At 44.8% G+C, this 17,023-nt stretch overlaps 1 protein-coding gene across 1 annotated transcript in view; it reads left to right on the top strand.

The window, feature by feature from the left end:
* DSCAM (DS cell adhesion molecule) overlaps positions 1-17,023 on the top strand; it is a 336,030-nt gene that overhangs the window by 54,482 nt on the left and 264,525 nt on the right. Inside the window, exon 3 of the mRNA XM_081859359.1 lies at positions 1,464-1,610. Coding sequence (XP_081715485.1) covers positions 1,464-1,610 — 147 coding nt within the window. The remainder of the gene's footprint in view (positions 1-1,463; positions 1,611-17,023) is intronic.

Genomic DNA, 17,023 nt, shown 5'->3' with positions numbered 1-17,023 from the left:
TGCAATTAGATAAATAGGTACCACTGTGCCAGAAAGGTAAAAGGCATTTCTGTGTACTCTGGCTTCTGTCAGGGTGTTCTGTTGCACGAGAAGTGGTTTAGTCATGCTGGCCACATGTCCCAGAAAGCTGTCTGTGGACAAATGCTGACTCCCTCAGCCTGAAGCGAGATGAGCGCCGCACCCCATAGTCACCTTTGACTGGGCTTAACTCTCCAGGGGTCCTTTACCTTTACCTTTACCTTTACCTTTACTATAAAAGGATTCAAAAGAACACATGGAAGGCATTTTCTTCCTGGTATCAGAAGCAGCCAAAGCTGCCTATATGGGCTGCTCAGAAGTCTCAGACTTCATACAAGTAGATCTTTTGCTAGCCAATACACTTTGACATCAGTTATCATCCCTCTTCAGCATGAGTCAGGCAGCAGTTCTTTGGGGTCACATCCTCGCATCAAAAGAGTCCATCAAGCAGTCTCTCTATCCTTTCCTGAATCTCAGCAGAGTCTCAATATAAGGGCTTTAATGAAACATCCTCCTTCCTTGTGGGACATCTTTGGGAGATGAAAAGACTAAGGAGTACGCTTTACACAAATCTGAAGTGGAGTCCCAAAGATGGTTGAATGGCATCTTGTACATCTCCTTCCAGCAACTCCTGCAGCCAAGCTGGTGCCAAATGTACTGCTCTGCTTTTCTTTGGACCACATCAGCAAGGCTGGGGGGGGGGTCTTGTTGTCTGGGTAGCCCAGAACCTCCATACACACTGCCCAGGCTTGTACCTTGGAGAGGACACTTTAGTGCTGCTAACACAGCAGAAACAACACGGGGAGCAGCAGTTACGAGTTACCAGTCTCTGCAGCCACTGTGATTCTCCAGTGGTTTGACTTTGGCCCTGGAGGCACACACCATTGTTTCTCTCGACAGATGTATGCCAAGAATAACAAATAATATATGGTGTCCTCTGCTTTCCCCTGTTCAGTCACCAAATAGCTTCATCTATGAAACAGTTATCAGACTATTAGAACTGTTGTTCACAAGTTTCATGAAGCTGGAGTAAACGACTGATATATTAATATACAATGCTACAACATTAGTAGAAAGAACTAACATGTCATTGGATGGTGGGGCCCAACATTTTTCAAGCTTCTGGACAAAACTGCCAGATAGTAAGAAATGAGTAAACAATGGAAGAAAAACAGCACTGTTCCCATTTCCCTAGAATGCATTTTAACTCATCTGTCAAATGTTCTTCATCCTGAGTGAATACAATTTTTCAAGGTCCATTTCAAGAGAACTATAGCAGAATTTGATTCTGTTGTAGGTTTTTGATTTGGGCAAATTTGGCCAGAGGGCTCCTGAAAGCTAAAGGACTCATAGGCCTCAATATATTTTGCCTGCGTTTCTGCAGGAGAATGCATTTTTCTGCATTCTTTCACTACCTGATGTCTCCTTATTTTGCTGTGTTTTAGTTTTACGGGAACCATATACAGTCCGTGTGGAGGACCAGAAAGCCATGAGAGGCAATGTAGCGGTCTTCAAGTGCATTATCCCCTCCTCTGTGGAGGCATACATCACTGTTGTCTCATGGGAGAAAGACACAGTCTCACTCGTCTCAGGTAGGCCTTGACTTCATGGTCCCATACCACCTCCAGCATCTACTTTTTCTGCTATGTTTGATGTTTCCTTTGAGTTGAAGGTAGCTGGCACCAGTATTCTGGAATGCCTTCCCTACTGAAATAGGAAAGGCCCCTTAATAATGGCATACTTCTGGCTCCTGAAAACATGCCTATTTAGGTAAGTGTTCCCCTAAACTGAACTTCTGTTCTTACTGTGTTAATTGTTTTTAGCTGTTTTAATTGCCATGCTTTTTAACTGTTTTTATATCATATATTTTAATGAAGGTTGTTTTAGTGTCCCAATGGAATGGTCATGGTGGTTTTTTTTAGTTATCTATGATTTTTATAATTGATTTTATAGTTGTAAACTGCTTAGAAACCACTTTAGCATGTAAGTGGTAAACAACTTAATTATAGATGTGCATGTGTGTGACAGCAGATTATATATCATCTTGTCAATGGATGAGGATGAATTTATCAACACATCAGATGGTGTTGCATGGTATAGGGTGAGATGAAACAGTCCTCTTCCCCTGGGCTTAATTTTAAATAGGTTTGGTATATCACTATCATAATATTTGCTGGGTTGCGATTGCTGAAGTTTGATTACTTATACATGGTTTAGCCCCAATAAAGCCTGCAACTAGTTTCCATACTTGGTATTTCATACTGACTATAATAAGTAATATTTACAGTGTTTCACAAGTATGCTATTCAAATGTCCTTTAATAAATTACATGTTTCAAATAATGTCTGCTATGTAAGATATATGTATTTATTTGTATTATTGGCATATTGTAAAAGGAGTTTCATTGCTTTGCCAGGTGAAAAATATAGACTGATAGCTGAAAAGTATTCCATATTCATAATAAAACTTACTTTCATTAGCTTTTATTTAAATGTGTTGACTTCAGTACAGTATATAAAAAGTCTACATTAAGAACATGTAGTTTCCTACAAATGGTAAAAAAAAACCTAAGTGATTTATGTCCATGCTATTAATAGAGATATTTGGAATACTTTTAAATCCAAATGCTTGGATTTAGACTTTTCTTGCACCAGTGGGACCATCCTTTAAGCAGAGTTCCACTAAGAGACACTCCCACTGGTAGAAAAAGGGGACCCAAACTTTTGCTGATTTCCCATTCCCCTTGCAGTTCTTTGTGCCCTACAAAGAACCCTCTGGCTCAGGATGGGAAGTGGTACTGGGGGCAGAATGGGGAATTGGCAGAAGTTACATTATATCTAAGTTGTTAACAACACATTTTTATACACACAAGAGGTGTAGATGCCATTTTTATGTATGTGGACAGACAGATACTGACTACTGTAGTATGAAGACAGTAAAAAAAAGTTGACTGCTGTAGTAGTCCCTTGTAAGCGAACCTCCTATATGTGCAAGGGTAGAAATTAAATAGAATATGTGCGCTAGTAAATGAAGCTTGCATTTGACAAGCATAGATGTATGTTGAACCCTGATGTTCTATCTGTCTCAGAATAGCTTTGCTTGCTCTGTGTTGTTGAATGCCATCTTCAGAGGTAAACTCCATGCCCCACTTTTTAATAGTTACAAAGAGATTCCATTTTCAGACTTACTTAGTTCTCAGTGCCCCTTGAATTCTGTGCCAAATTTCAACTTTTTGTTTTGGGTGGTTTGGAAATACCATGATCATTCTGAGAGAAAGCAGAACACATGCCATGTTTTCAGATTTGTTTATTTTTTGTATTTGGGGTGTCCTGGACTATGTGGCTACCAAACTACATGGCTGTAGCTCAGTGGGGAATGCCCTAACAATTACAATGTCCTAGTGCCTTCCTACTTGGCTGTTTTGGTGCATGGCTTGGCTTGGCTTGGCATGCTATCCATGGCTTGGTTGCATCTCAAACTTCTACTGGTTGGGCTTTCTCCAAAGAGCTAGCCATAAGATATAGCCCAGATTTGGCCCATGGTTTATAGCTCATAGTTTGTCCAGGAGAGCTGAAAGTTTGGGTTTGGATGACAAATTAAGCAAAACTATTTTGGAAGGCTGTGAACCAAATTATGAAACACAAAAGTAGAATTCTGCAATGAAAATAGAAGCAGATTACTGAAATGAAAGAACAATACAAACGGGTTGCAGTAATATGATATTCTCGGTGTTTTGTGGGAAGTGAAAGTACAAAGCAGTGTTGAGATTTTCTTGGCAGATGCTTGATACTCCTTTAGTTGACTGCAGTACAAACAGATGTAAACTTTACCTCGCTGATTTATATTGAGCGCTCTGTTCAGACAAATAAAGCTTCGACAACCCCCAACACAACCAATGCCCTTATGTCACAATGACAGAACCTATGACTTTGGTCTAGGGTTGCAAGAAATATGGACTCACATGCAGTTAATTAAAAAGAACAACACTATAGGAAGTAATAATTCACTAGTCATCACCTTCAGAGACATAAGGCTTTTCATGGTCTGGGTCCATGTTGAGCTCATATGTTTGGTTTCTTTCGTTCTTTTCTTCTCAGCAATTTGGCACAAATTAAAATATAGCAGTAAAGCACAGCATGCAAATTATGGTTTAACTCTACATTTCAAATGGTAATACTAGCTCAGTTTACTTATCTGCTTTTGAGGGGGACAGGAAAGACAGGACTCATTTATTGCAATGAGTATTTCAGAGAGATGATGAAAATTTAAATACTGGGGGGTGAGGAGAAGAACGAAGTTTGTTACTCTGCAGGGAACCCTCTTGGCTGACTAAGGGGGCTTGATGGCTTACTGCTTCGCACTAGTTTCCTCTGCCCTCAGCCACTAATCACTGATAGCTGGTTCTGTATTTCACTCTTATTTGTCTTAACAAGGCTGCTTGCAATACACAGATGGGGGTGGTCTTTTAAAAAAATAAGAGAAACAAAAAAAGTGTTCATTGATTCCTCGCTCATTACAGAATGAATAATTAACAAACAACTCATGTTCCTTTAAGTGGCTATCACTCCCTAGGGTGAGATGGGGAGGGGGCAGAGAAATGACTGCAAAGGACGAACAGAGGAAATAAGTGGGGAAATGCTGAGCGTATGGAAATGAATGGAGAAAATATGAAGAGGTCAAGTGAGGAAAAGAATAGGAAGGAAGCAAAGAAAGGGCTTCTTTGTGTATCAGGAGATGGGGGTTCCAGTTAAGCACTTTAGATTTTTCCCAAATGGTGTCACCAGACTTCCCAAAGCTGCACTACCATTTTATTTCCCCTCCCCTCACACCACCATTCTCTTTGCTATGTATGGGGTCATCAGGAATTTTTGGGCACTTGGACACCCAGTGTCAACTAATAACAACAGAGGTTTTCAACCTTTCTGGGTTCTTGACCAACTACATTCTTTCTGTGGCACCCCTGTGGGGCTCAGGAGCCCAGTTATGTCACTCCTTGCCTGCAGAACCAGTAGCCTCTCAACCTTTTTCGAACACCCTCCCTTGTGGGGTGTTCCCTCAGCCTCCTCTCTTCTCCCCTCTTCTTGGGAGTCCTCTGGGCAGTTGCAGCCACTGCCCTGGTTTCTGAGCTGCCCCCCTGCCCCAAAGAGAGGTGCCTTGTCACACTGCCCCACAGGGACCTGGGAAGCACCCCCTGACTGGCCCCAGAGGCACCATTTGCCTGCGGAGCTTGTAGCCAGGGCTGCTGCAACAAACAGCTATGCAAGCCTTTGGGAGGCAGATACATGAGAGGGCATTAAAGGAGAGAGGGAAGGAAAGAGGGACAGAGGCCAGTGTTGCCCGTGGCACCCCTGACCATCCTTCAAGGCAGGGTGCCACAGCACACAGGTTGAAAACCACTGAATAACACAAACCATCCAATTGTCTTTATAGTTCAGTGGCCTAAAGCCAACACGGAAGTCTCATTTAGGGACTTGTTGAAGTTGTTGTGGCAGGAAGTGGTACTTAGGGACTTTCCCACATAATCAGTTGAAAGGTTCATCATGATGCCCACCAAGGTCCATGGAGAGGGAGGAGAAGCTGAGTACACTTGCCCCAGGCCTCAGAGGACTAAGCTGGCCAGGAGGGCCCTCCAAGGATTGGCTGCTTTTTTTGTTTGAGTTTATAACTTTATTCTAATAAGACTCTCACCCTATGCCTCAGACTTGGGGCTGCACCCACCTCCCCAAATGTCAGTAGTAATGCTGTTGTCAATAAGTATTCAAACTGGTGTCCTCCTGTTGCACAACTCTGCTCATAGTTGACCTCTGTGAGAACAGGATGCTGAACTAGATGGGCCATTAGCCTGATTCAGCAGGTTCTTATGTTCAGTTTATATGAGTCTGGCCAGACTCTTTTGGCTTCCCTTTGGTCTTCCTGGGTTGATGAGCTGCAGTACTTTTCTCTGTGCATTATCTGCCTGACACTGCAGCACACCAAAGCCAATAGCTCTCTCAACCTTGGAACTGTCCCAGTGGTATAAGGAGTAAGGTGCTTGTGCTTTGTTGACAGAATTCCCAGTTTGAGTCCTCTGACACCATACAGAACAGGGGTGGAGAGGCAGCTAGATTCTGTCAGGCATCTGTCTCTTCCAGACCTCAAACCTGATGTCTCCTCAGAGGAGGTGCAGGGGTCTAGAACAGTGTTTCCCAACCGGTGTTCCGCGGCACACTAGTGTGCCGCGAGACGTTGCCTGGTGTGCCGTGGGAGGGAGGCGGGCGAGAGCGCAAGGCTTGGGGCGGCAGCTGGCAGCGCGGAGCACGGGGCACCCTTCGGAGGGCTCCGCGTGCTTCGGGCAACAGGCTGCCGCCCCAAGCCTTGCGCGCCCGGCGGGAGCTCCTGCCGGGCGCGCAAGCCTTGCAGACACTCGCCCGAAGCACGGGGAGCCCTCCGGAGGGCTCCCTGTGCTTCGGGCAACAGGCTGCCGCCCCAAGCCTTGCGCGCCCGGCGGGAGCTCCTGCCGGGCGCGCAAGCCTTGCAGACACTCGCCCGAAGCACGGGGAGCCCTCCGGAGGGCTCCCTGTGCTTCGGGCAACAGGCTGCCGCCCCAAGCCTTGCGCGCCCGGCGGGAGCTCCTGCCAGGCGCGCAAGGCTTGCAGACACTCGCCCGAAGCACGGGGAGCCCTCCGGAGGGCTCCCTGTGCTTCGGGCAACAGGCTGCCGCCCCAAGCCTTGCGCGCCCGGCGGGAGCTCTGCGCGGGGCAGACATCTGCAGTTTAGGGAGCCCTGCAGGACTTCCCCGCCGGGCTCTCCAAGCTGCGGATAGCAGCCTGCTGCCCCGCACGAGGGGTGCTCTTAAGCAGAGCGCCCCTTGCGCGGGGCAGACATCTGCAGCTTGGGGAGCCCTGCAGGACTTCCCCACAGGGCTCTCCAAGCTGCGGATAGCAGCCTGCTGCCCCGCACGAGGGGTGCTCTTAAGCAGAGCGCCCCTCGCGCGGGGCAAACATCTGCAGCTTGGGGAGCCCTGCAGGACTTCCCCGCAGGGCTTTCCAAGCTGCGGATAGCAGCCTGCTGCCCCCCACGAGGGGTGCTCTTAAGCAGAGCGCCCCTTGGGCGGGGCAGACATCTGCAGCTTGGGGAGCCCTGCAGGACTTCCCCGCAGGTCTTTCCAAGCTGCGGATAGCAGCCTGCTGCCCCGCACGAGGGATGCTCTTAAGCAGAGCGCCCCTTGGGCGGGGCAGACATCTGCAGCTTGGGGAGCCCTGCAGGACTTCCCCGCAGGGCTCTCCAAGCTGCGGATAGCAGCCTGCTGCCCCGCACGAGGGGTGCTCTTAAGCAGAGCGCCCCTCGCGCGGGGCAGACATCTGCAGCTTGGGGAGCCCTGCAGGACTTCCCCGCAGGGCTTTCCAAGCTGCGGATAGCAGCCTGCTGCCCCCCACGAGGGGTGCTCTTAAGCAGAGCGCCCCTTGGGCGGGGCAGACATCTGCAGCTTGGGGAGCCCTGCAGGACTTCCCCGCAGGGCTCTCCAAGCTGCGGATAGCAGCCTGCTGCCCCGCACGAGGGGTGCTCTTAAGCAGAGCGCCCCTCGCGCGGGGCAGACATCTGCAGCTTGGGGAGCCCTGCAGAACTTCCCCGCAGGGCTTTCCAAGCTGCGGATAGCAGCATGCTGCCCCGGACCTGTCCTGAAGGCTTGCAGCGGGAGGAGGGCTTTCCTCCCCACCGCCAACATTCAGAATGCTGTTCTGAATGTTGGCGGTGGGGAGGAAAAACCCTCCTCCCACCGCAAGCCCCGGGAAGAGAGGAGAAGCTGTGCGCCTTCTCTTCTGTTCCCGGACCTCCCACCGCAAGCCTTCAGGACAGGTCCCAAAACAGAGGGGAAGGCGCGCAGCTTCTCCTCTCTTCCCGGGGCTTGCGGTGGGAGGAGGGTTTTTCCTCCCCACCGCCAACATTCAGAACAGCATTCTGAATGTTGGCGGTGGGGAGGAAAGCCCTCCTCCCGCCGCAGGCCTTCAGGACAGGTCCGGGAACAGAGGGGAAGGTGCGCAGCTTCTCCTCTGTTCCCAGGGCTTGCGGTGGGAGGAGGGTTCCCCACTGTCCCGGAGATTTCCCTATGGGCTTTCGTCTTGCGAAGCAAGCCCATAGGGAAATTCGTCTTGCGAAGCCGCTAAAAAATCGGAAAACCCTTTCGTCTTGCGGGTTTTTCGTTTAGCGAGGCATTCGTCTTGCGGGGCACCACTGTACTTTATATATAGTCAATATAGGCACAGAGTTAATTTTTTAAACATTTTCTAATGGTGGTGTGCCTCGAGATTTTTTTCATGAAAAAGTGTGCCTTTGCCCAAAAAAGGTTGGGAAACACTGGTCTAGAACCCCACAATGGCTGTGATCCTGAAGAATGTGCCCTAGAACTGGAGGCTCCCATGCCAGCTGCCTGGGTTTTTGGCCAGTTCTCAGATTCCCCACCTCTCCCTTGTCTTCCCCAGGGCCACAGAAAGAGAGGAGATGGTGAACCAGGCAGGAGTTTCAGAACCATCACTGAAGGGTCCAGCAAGCTGCAGATGAGGCTTCTTAGGAGACAATATAGCAGTGTCCCTTGAGAGGAAAACGGTATTGTTGCTTCCCCATTGCTCTCAGAGAGATCAGTAAGGCCACATTTCTATCCCTACAAATGTCTCTTGAAGCAATGGAGAATTATCAAGTTCTGCCTCTCCCAGGGAGCACTGCCACATTCCGTTGGCATCAGGAGCTCTACATGCTAGCTAGCATCTCATCCAGGCGTCTGGAATTACAAATTAAAACAAACAAACCAGGATGCAGAGAGGCAGCCCCTGGACTGCTCATAATGCAAATATTGAAATTCGGTAATGTGTAGATTCCAAAGCAGGCCCCTGAACTGATCTTCACATATGGATCAGAGTGAGTTTGCTTTGCAAACCCACCCCTTCCTTCCCTGGCCCAGATCTATTTCATGTGGCTCACTGGTAGAATTTGAACAAAACAAATTCCTTCCAGTAGCACCTTAAAGACCAACTAAGTCAGTTCTTGGTATGAGCTTTCGTGTGCATGCACACTTCTTCAGATACACTGAAACAGAAGTTTCCAGACCCTTCTATATAGTGAGAAGGTGGGGAGGGGTATTACTCAGAAGGGTGGTGGGAATGGGTGATTGGCAGATAGCTGTGATGAGCCTGTTGACGACTCTTAACGACTGCAATAGGTCTTACAGGAAAAAGCAAGGGGTGAAAAGGTGAAATTGCAGTCGTTAAGAGTCGTCAACAGGCTCATCACAGCTATCTGCCAATCACCCATTCCCACCACCCTTCTGAGTAATACCCCTCCCCACCTTCTCACTATATAGAAGGGTCTGGAAACTTCTGTTTCAGTGTATCTGAAGAAGTGTGCATGCACACGAAAGCTCATACCAAGAACTGACTTAGTTGGTCTTTAAGGTGCTACTGGAAGGAATTTGTTTTGTTTTGACTATGGCAGACCAACACGGCTACCTATCTGTAACTGGTAGAATTTGGTTTGTCACCATTGAGTGAGGGCAACTGGATGCAGCAGGATTCCCCCCACCTTTGCTTTCCATATTTCTGCACTTCTTTCAGGACTATTTGTTATGGTCTTGACGAACTCAAGGCAATGAGTGGCTTGATCATGGCAGTGTAGCTGGAGAGTACCAAAAGCAGTATTCCCTGTTCTTAATTTTCCTCAGAGGCTGCATCTGACCAAGGAAGCTCCCTGTAAAGTGCTGACAGACTTGATGTGAAGAATAAAACTGATGTAGGAGCTCATTCATTTTAATGAAAGTATGCTTTACTGCTCAAAAGCCATTATGTGATAAAGCTTTTGTCTATGCATGTGGTTTAGCTGAGGATTTTCAAGTGGCTCAGAGTAGAAAACCTCCACTGTGAATGATGACTAACCTGTGTTTTATTTTGATATGAAGAGAAGTTGACATTTTGGATTAAGCTGGAAATGGTGTTGCCCTATGAAGCTGATTGAAAAGTTTAATGAGTTAAAACAAGAACCACATTATTAGAGACACTGACACACCATTGACGTGGGCACAATATTGCAGAGACTGGATAAACTTCCCAAAGTCAACTAATTGCTAATATTATACCCATTCACATAAAATTCAGCATGGGACCAAAATTTGTTTTGAAATGATATTTCATTGAAGTTCTTTTTTTTTTACTTAAACATGAGTGTTTACAGAAAAGACAAAACAAAAAGCAAAACCCTGAACAGTTTCTCTCAGTGATTTTGCTCTTGTTTGCTACTATACAGAAAACTACAAACTAGCAGTTCTTGTTGACATTGTGAAAAGTGGTCCTTTGAAATTATATTTGACAAAGGCATTTTATATGCTTATATGTGACAGGGTATTCTGGAAGCTAGAAGGCACCTGTAATTTTATATATGTAACCAGAAATCCAAACAGCAGCTTTCCGTTTTGCCAGTAATAATTTACCTGATTTTTCACTTTCTAAATGTGCTCAGCATTTGAATCAAGCTGTAACTTTATTCATAATTTACATGGAAAATAATCTAGATTTTAAAAATATTTTAGATCAAGATTATAGCTAAAAATATAGCTAAAGAACCTGAGGTCATGTAAAATAATAATTCACAAAGGGCTATGTTTTTGTTTTAAACCCCTGAAACATGGTTGTAAAAAATAATTATATTTGCTAGAGTAATATTTAATCTGTTATATATCTAGGTGCTTAAAATTTAATTTGGAGCTTTCTTGTGAAGCCATTGACGGGGCCCTTTTACAGCGGCCAGTCATTTACCAGTATGGCGCCCCTAGTATATAACTGACCCCCCCCCAGCAGACTACTTGGTTATTTGAGTATAACAAGCATGTGTGTCTAAATCATATCCCAATTGCTCATCATTCAATAATTCCACTAATACAGGTTTTTAGGATATCTCTTATTTTTGAAGCAGAAGTGTATGTTTTTATCAGGCACTCAAATGCTATTAATGTTGAACCAGTAGAAATGTTTACCGCAGGCCACAGAGACCAACATGATGCCAGGATTTCAGCTGACAGAGGAGTGTGATCCATACAGACCTGTCAACAAAAGCAGGTCAGCAGGATTGAGCAAGGGGGGAAAATCAATAATTCTTTGAATTAATCATGTGGCTGCCAGGGAGAATTATGGGTGCATGAAATGAAGTACGTAGGTATACATACAGCTATAGCACCTATTGCTTTTTCTTTTTCTTGGGGGGGGGACCCCTGTTAGGTTTCTCTGATTCTTTTTGATCTTGTTTCATTCTCCCATATTTTAGCGGGCTCAAGCTTGTCCTGTGTATCTGCCTAAAATTCAGAGTCTTGACATCAGGCAAGTCACTGAATGCTTGCCAGAGAGCAGGGGAGAACATATTGTTGTCCTTGAGGCTGATTTCCCCCCTTGTATCTGAATTTTTTGCATTAACAGCTATGAATTAATAGAAGAGGGCTGGGTTCATTGTGCCTGAGCCTCGATAGATAATGGTGCATCCTTGTGCAGTGAATTGGACTCTAAAGCAATTAATGCTTCATTGCACAAGAGTTAAAAAAATTCATTGCTCTGCTGTTGATGTCTCAGGTGAGCTACTGTCCTGGCATCTAACTGAGCACTTCTGCTGTATGAGCTTTGACCTTTCTGAATAATAATAACAAATCTACACCTCTGTATTTGTGTTGACCTAGCTTCTCTGTCTGACTCTCTTTCTCTCAGCTGTACCTCACAGGTAGCCATGCTCCATTCTCTTCTTACTGAATATGAAGAACTGGAATGTCAGCCCTATAGATGCTCTTTAGATCTCTGCTTTGGATTTTTTTTTTAATGCTTCCTTATTGTTATTTATTTTATTATAATTGTGACCTAAAAAAAATAGTTCCAGTTACAGATAGGTAGCCGTGTTGGTCTGCCATAGTCAAAACAAAACAAATTCCTTCCAGTAGCACCTTAAAGACCAACTAAGTCAGTTCTTGGTATGAGCTTTCATAAAAAAAAATATTTTGGGTTTTTTTATGTAGCTTAGGGAGAACTGCTTTTGTTGGGTTGCTAATAAGCTGAATAAATAAATGAATATAAATAAAAGTGTATGGCAATCAGAAGCAGCAAGCATATAAAAACCTACGAGGGAGCCAGGAAAAATGATGTAACAAGTTAACTTTACAAATGGTAAGAACCCGTGCTTTTTTTCTCATTGGACATTCGGCTTCCGAAAAACACTTACTTCCGGGTTTTAAGACGTTTGAGAACCAAAGCATATGAGAACCAAGGTACCACTGTACTTGTCGGTGTTATATGCAGTTTCTTAAGTGCTTCTGTTGATATACTTTCTCTGGAGCGATGGCAGCAGCACGTCCCTGCCCCTGCCCTTGGTACTACACTAGACCCAGTCCTGCACCTGTAACTTATAAAGTGTGCATATATAATGGAAGGTGAAGGAGGAGCTCGCCTTGCTGTTGTTGGGCTGGAGTGGACCGCGAAGGAGAATTTGTGTGCATTTGCTCCTCTAGAGGAAGAAAAAAGCCGAGGGGATTTGTTGTTGACGTGGTAAGTCATTGCTGCAAGGAAGTATGCAGGCTTGCACAATCCCCCAGGTTTTTGACACCCCACCTTGAAACAGCTGCATGAGAACTCATGCAGCATAGTGAATAAGCACCTGCTCTCTGCTGCACCAAATCACACTTGAAGGCTACAGAACGTTACATGGAAAACACTCATGACAAGCTGCTATGTGGCTGTACCCTAAACAGTAGCTTCTATGCCCTTTTCTTTAATGCGTGAAGGATTTATCCTCTGTAAAACAGCAATAGCTTTAGGGAGGGGGAGAGAAGATACATACATAAAATGGTGGCAAAAACCTAAAGCTTTGCCTCTGCTTTGTTGTGAATTTGGTTACAGACAGCCAAGAAGATTAATGTTCCTGTGTCTGATCTTACAGGCCACCTACTGTAAGAGAGAGTGAGAGCTGCATTCTCCCCTCCCCCTAAACAAATGCACATTCTATATTTTTCAGATGTCGAAAATTGTCATGTACAACTAGAAGAAGGTCACTTTTAGCTCTTCACCTAGGGATAAAATCTGACTGAATTCCATTTGGGGAATGGCCTAGTACTTGATGTCTGCTTTCACTGTGAATTCAAATTTATTTTCCCCTTTTATCTATGGGCTTTTAGAAACAAATGGATCGTGATGTGCTACTTCTGGAAGGTCAGGGCTACCCAGTTCAGGGATTCTGTGATTCAGCAGAGAAAACAGAGTAGACTTGCATCATTTTTCTTTCAGATAATGCTGCAAATGACTTGCATGTTTGCTTCTCTAATCTGTTTTTCAAAAGGTGGCCCCACAATTGCTGAGAAGGTTTGGAAAAGGCATTTGGATTCAGGGAACATGTTTGAATGTTGGTTTCTGAATTACAAAGCTGTGGGCTTTGATCTCAGAGCAGCCACCTCTCTGTAGCTTTCCAAATGTATACCATGGGCAAAGGTAAAAGTAAAAAGGTAAAGGTAAAGAGACACCTGACTGTTAGGTCCAGTCACGGAAGACTCTGGGGTTGCGGCGCTCATCTCGCTTTATTCGCCAAGAGAGCCGGTGTAAAGCTTCCAGGTCATGTGGCCAGCATGACTAAGCCGCTTCTGGCGAACCAGAGCAGCACACAGAAACGCCGTTTACTTTCCTGCCTCAGCGGTACCTATTTATCTACTTGCACTGCATGCTTTCAAACTGCTAGGTTGGCAGGTAAAGTAGCTGTGTTAATTAAGCCAAACTCACAAAGAAAAAGTAGGTTTTACAGACCGAGTGTAATGTTTCCCCCCAAAAGAGTTTCTGGGCAGGCCTCTGACAAAAAGAGAAGGAAGATAATTGAGCCCTGCTCTGCTGCTCACATGCTGGTCATTGGCTTGCAGAATCAATTTCTAGGGCTCCATGTGATTCTTTGGAGACATTTTGGATATGTAATGACATTAAACATCTTTTGCTCACACGCTAATGATAATTTTCGATGTGCATTTGATTACAATTTAATGAAGGTCATTAAAGCTGGAAGAAGAAGGACCCAAATTAACTCGTTTTATCTGCATTGGTGCAGCTTCTCAGAATAATAACTGGACCAATTTGGAACGAGCTATTGTCCTTCTACTAATAAAAAAAACCTCTTTGCCCTCAAAGTCATGTTGTTTAAAAGAACACAATGTCTGAAGGGCCAGCTAAGGGACAATAAGAGTGTGGAACATTCCACAAGGTCACAACCCCTTAGAATGTTCTCAGTCCTCTCTTATATGAGAGAGCAGGGCTTGAGGACACCCCCAAGTCTCTGCTTGTGGACCCATCATACAGGGAGGGCTAGGCTCTTGCAGGCCATTCTTGGAGTTTTCCTTCTTTTCTGGAGGAATGGCTGTTGAATATCCTCCCTTACAATCTGTCTCTGTCCTGTAACTTTCTCTGCTGAGGCATCTTATGCACTTGCCCCCTCAAGGTGACCAATTCTTATGTATTTAACTAAAATGCCAAGGGAACTTTCCTGATGAAACAAAATAAGTCAGTAGGTGAGATGTAATGCTAGTCATACACAGAGTAGACCCATGGAGATCAATGGACTTAATTCTAGTTTTTGTATAACTTGGTTTGATATAATGAAGTATGTTTTGAAAGAGCAAAATATTCAGGGGAATTTATCCCGACTTTGATGGCACCGACCTTAAATGCAAGCCAAACCAAAGGCATTGCCCAGCAGACTTTGCAGCCTGGCTGTATGCTTCAGAATTTCTCATTAAAGCATTGGCCTGAGGCAAGTACCCATCCACTCATCAGAAACTGGGGTATCTTATGCTCCTGCCTGCTCAAGGTGAAAAATGCCTGTGTATTTAACTAAATAGGCTCCCATTAAGGATGCAAAAATAGCATTGATTTTATTTAAGAGGAACAGCCTGAATAAATGGTGCAGTTAAACTGCTACATACAAATCATCTAAGCTTCAACAGTTTTAATTCAGAGGAAATAAGATATTCTGCAGTAATGTTCTGCAGGAGGAAGTTAACAGATACAAAACACATGAGATGCTCACTTAATTGAACCTATAGAGGCCTTCCTTTTCCCCCTCAAACAAACATACTGACAAGAAATGCAATATCATCTGCAATAGATTCTAGTTTAAGCCACTTAACATGCACTGATGCTTCAGATGAGGCATAAACTAGAAGATTAAGATGCAGCTTGAAATCAGCCACAACATATGCCATTTCTAAAAAGACATAACTCCAAAATATCAATAGAGAAAACCATGTAAAAGAAGAGGGCCAGGACCTTTGCAATTCCAAAGGCTTTAATTGAATTTGCATGCGCTGATGAATACCTTCATTACCTTTTAAATGTTCAGTCTTGCTGCTTCCTTGCAGTAAATGCTTAAATAATAGCATAGTTAACAAGAAGATGATGCCATATAAGCCAGGGTGACTTTGGATAGTGAACAGATGGGGAAGCACCACTTTTTGTGTTTCCAGGAGAAATATTGACAAGGGAGCTTTCACAGCTGCAGAATGAGATGTGTGATGTTACATCCACATATTGTGCTTACAAGTGCTGGAGAAATGCTTGCTGGAAAGAAACACACAGACTCACATATACCACACTGGGCCATCTGAAAAAGATGAGGCAAGTTCAAAACCCTGCACCCAAAGCAATTCTAATGTGCCCTGAGAATGAGGCAACAAAGAAGAAGGTCTTCTGGGGGAAACTTTAGAGAAACTGGAGGACAGATTTTGTCACAGGAAAAGTGCACATGAAAGGTAGATGTGGACTGCTTATTTGTCCACAAGACAAAGTATTCTTGAGTGGTGGGCTTTATGCTTTCGTCAGCAGTCTACGAAGGCTGTGCACTCATGCAGACTAGTTTTAGGGGTAGATGGAGTATTTAGCTGAAATTTACCTTTCGCCTTTCCTTAGGTCAGGCTTCCTCAAACTTGGACCTCCAGATGTTTTTGGCCTACAACTCCCATGATCCCTAGCTAGCAGGACCAGTGGTCAGGGATGATGGAAATTGTAGTCTCAAACATCTGGAGGGTTGAGTTTGAGGAAGCCTGCCTTAGGTGGTGCTGGTCCTCTGCATCTTGATGCAGAATGCAGCTCACAACAATCTGGCACTGTTAAGTCACTCATATTTATAAGCACCTTCAGGTTCTTATTATATAAATTTAGGTGTAGAAAACAGTGCTGAGCTGATAATTTAATGGTTTTGTGCCATCTGGCATTAACAATGATGGTGTATGCTTTTCTTGGATTCTATAGTTATTGGAGTGGGAGACAGTGAGGGCATCTGCTGTACTGTATGACTGACAATGACACCATGCTGGGTTTCAGGGAGGAAGACAAAATAGTTCCTAGCCAGCCACAGAGTGGCATGAGGTGTGGCTACCTGGCCTGTGTGCTTAACATTATTATGATAGCTTTGTATGGGATGCCCACTGTATTGCTGATGAAGATGCACCTGGAAGATCTGCTTCCATCTTCACTCTGATTCTGCTGCTGTGAGAAGCCCATGTAAACAAAATGTTAGAATACGGTATCTGGACAGTGTTTCTGATTTGGTTTGCTTATATCAGAGCTCCTTACAAGGTTCCTAGGCAGAAGCAAGGTTTGGTATTACTTAACATTTATGGCACAGATGAAACAGGGCATCCCTCTCTACAAATCAGACTTCTGTTGCAGTGTGTGCGGGGTGTGTCACCCTCTCCTTAGGGTCATTCCATGTTTGCATCAGGATCACTAAGCACTCAACTTGAAATGGCTTGAAAGAAATTGGCCCCATTTATAAATTGTTTTACATTTAGCAGTAGTTACTCTTTATTCACATATCTTTCAAACTGGGGTGCGCTGGTGCAGGGAAGAACATTGATCCTTGGTCTTTTATTCGTGATTTGGAACAGCCCATGTTGCAGACTGAGGGAGTTCATTATGGACTAGCCAAGAGCTAGACAATATATGGCACCTTCCAGATGCTGTTAAAGTACAGCTCCCAT

Source organism: Podarcis erhardii (genome assembly GCF_964252035.2).
Source record: "Podarcis erhardii genome assembly, chromosome: 4".
Classification (NCBI taxonomy): domain Eukaryota; kingdom Metazoa; phylum Chordata; class Lepidosauria; order Squamata; family Lacertidae; genus Podarcis; species Podarcis erhardii.
This window is presented reverse-complemented; position numbering and strand designations above follow the sequence as displayed.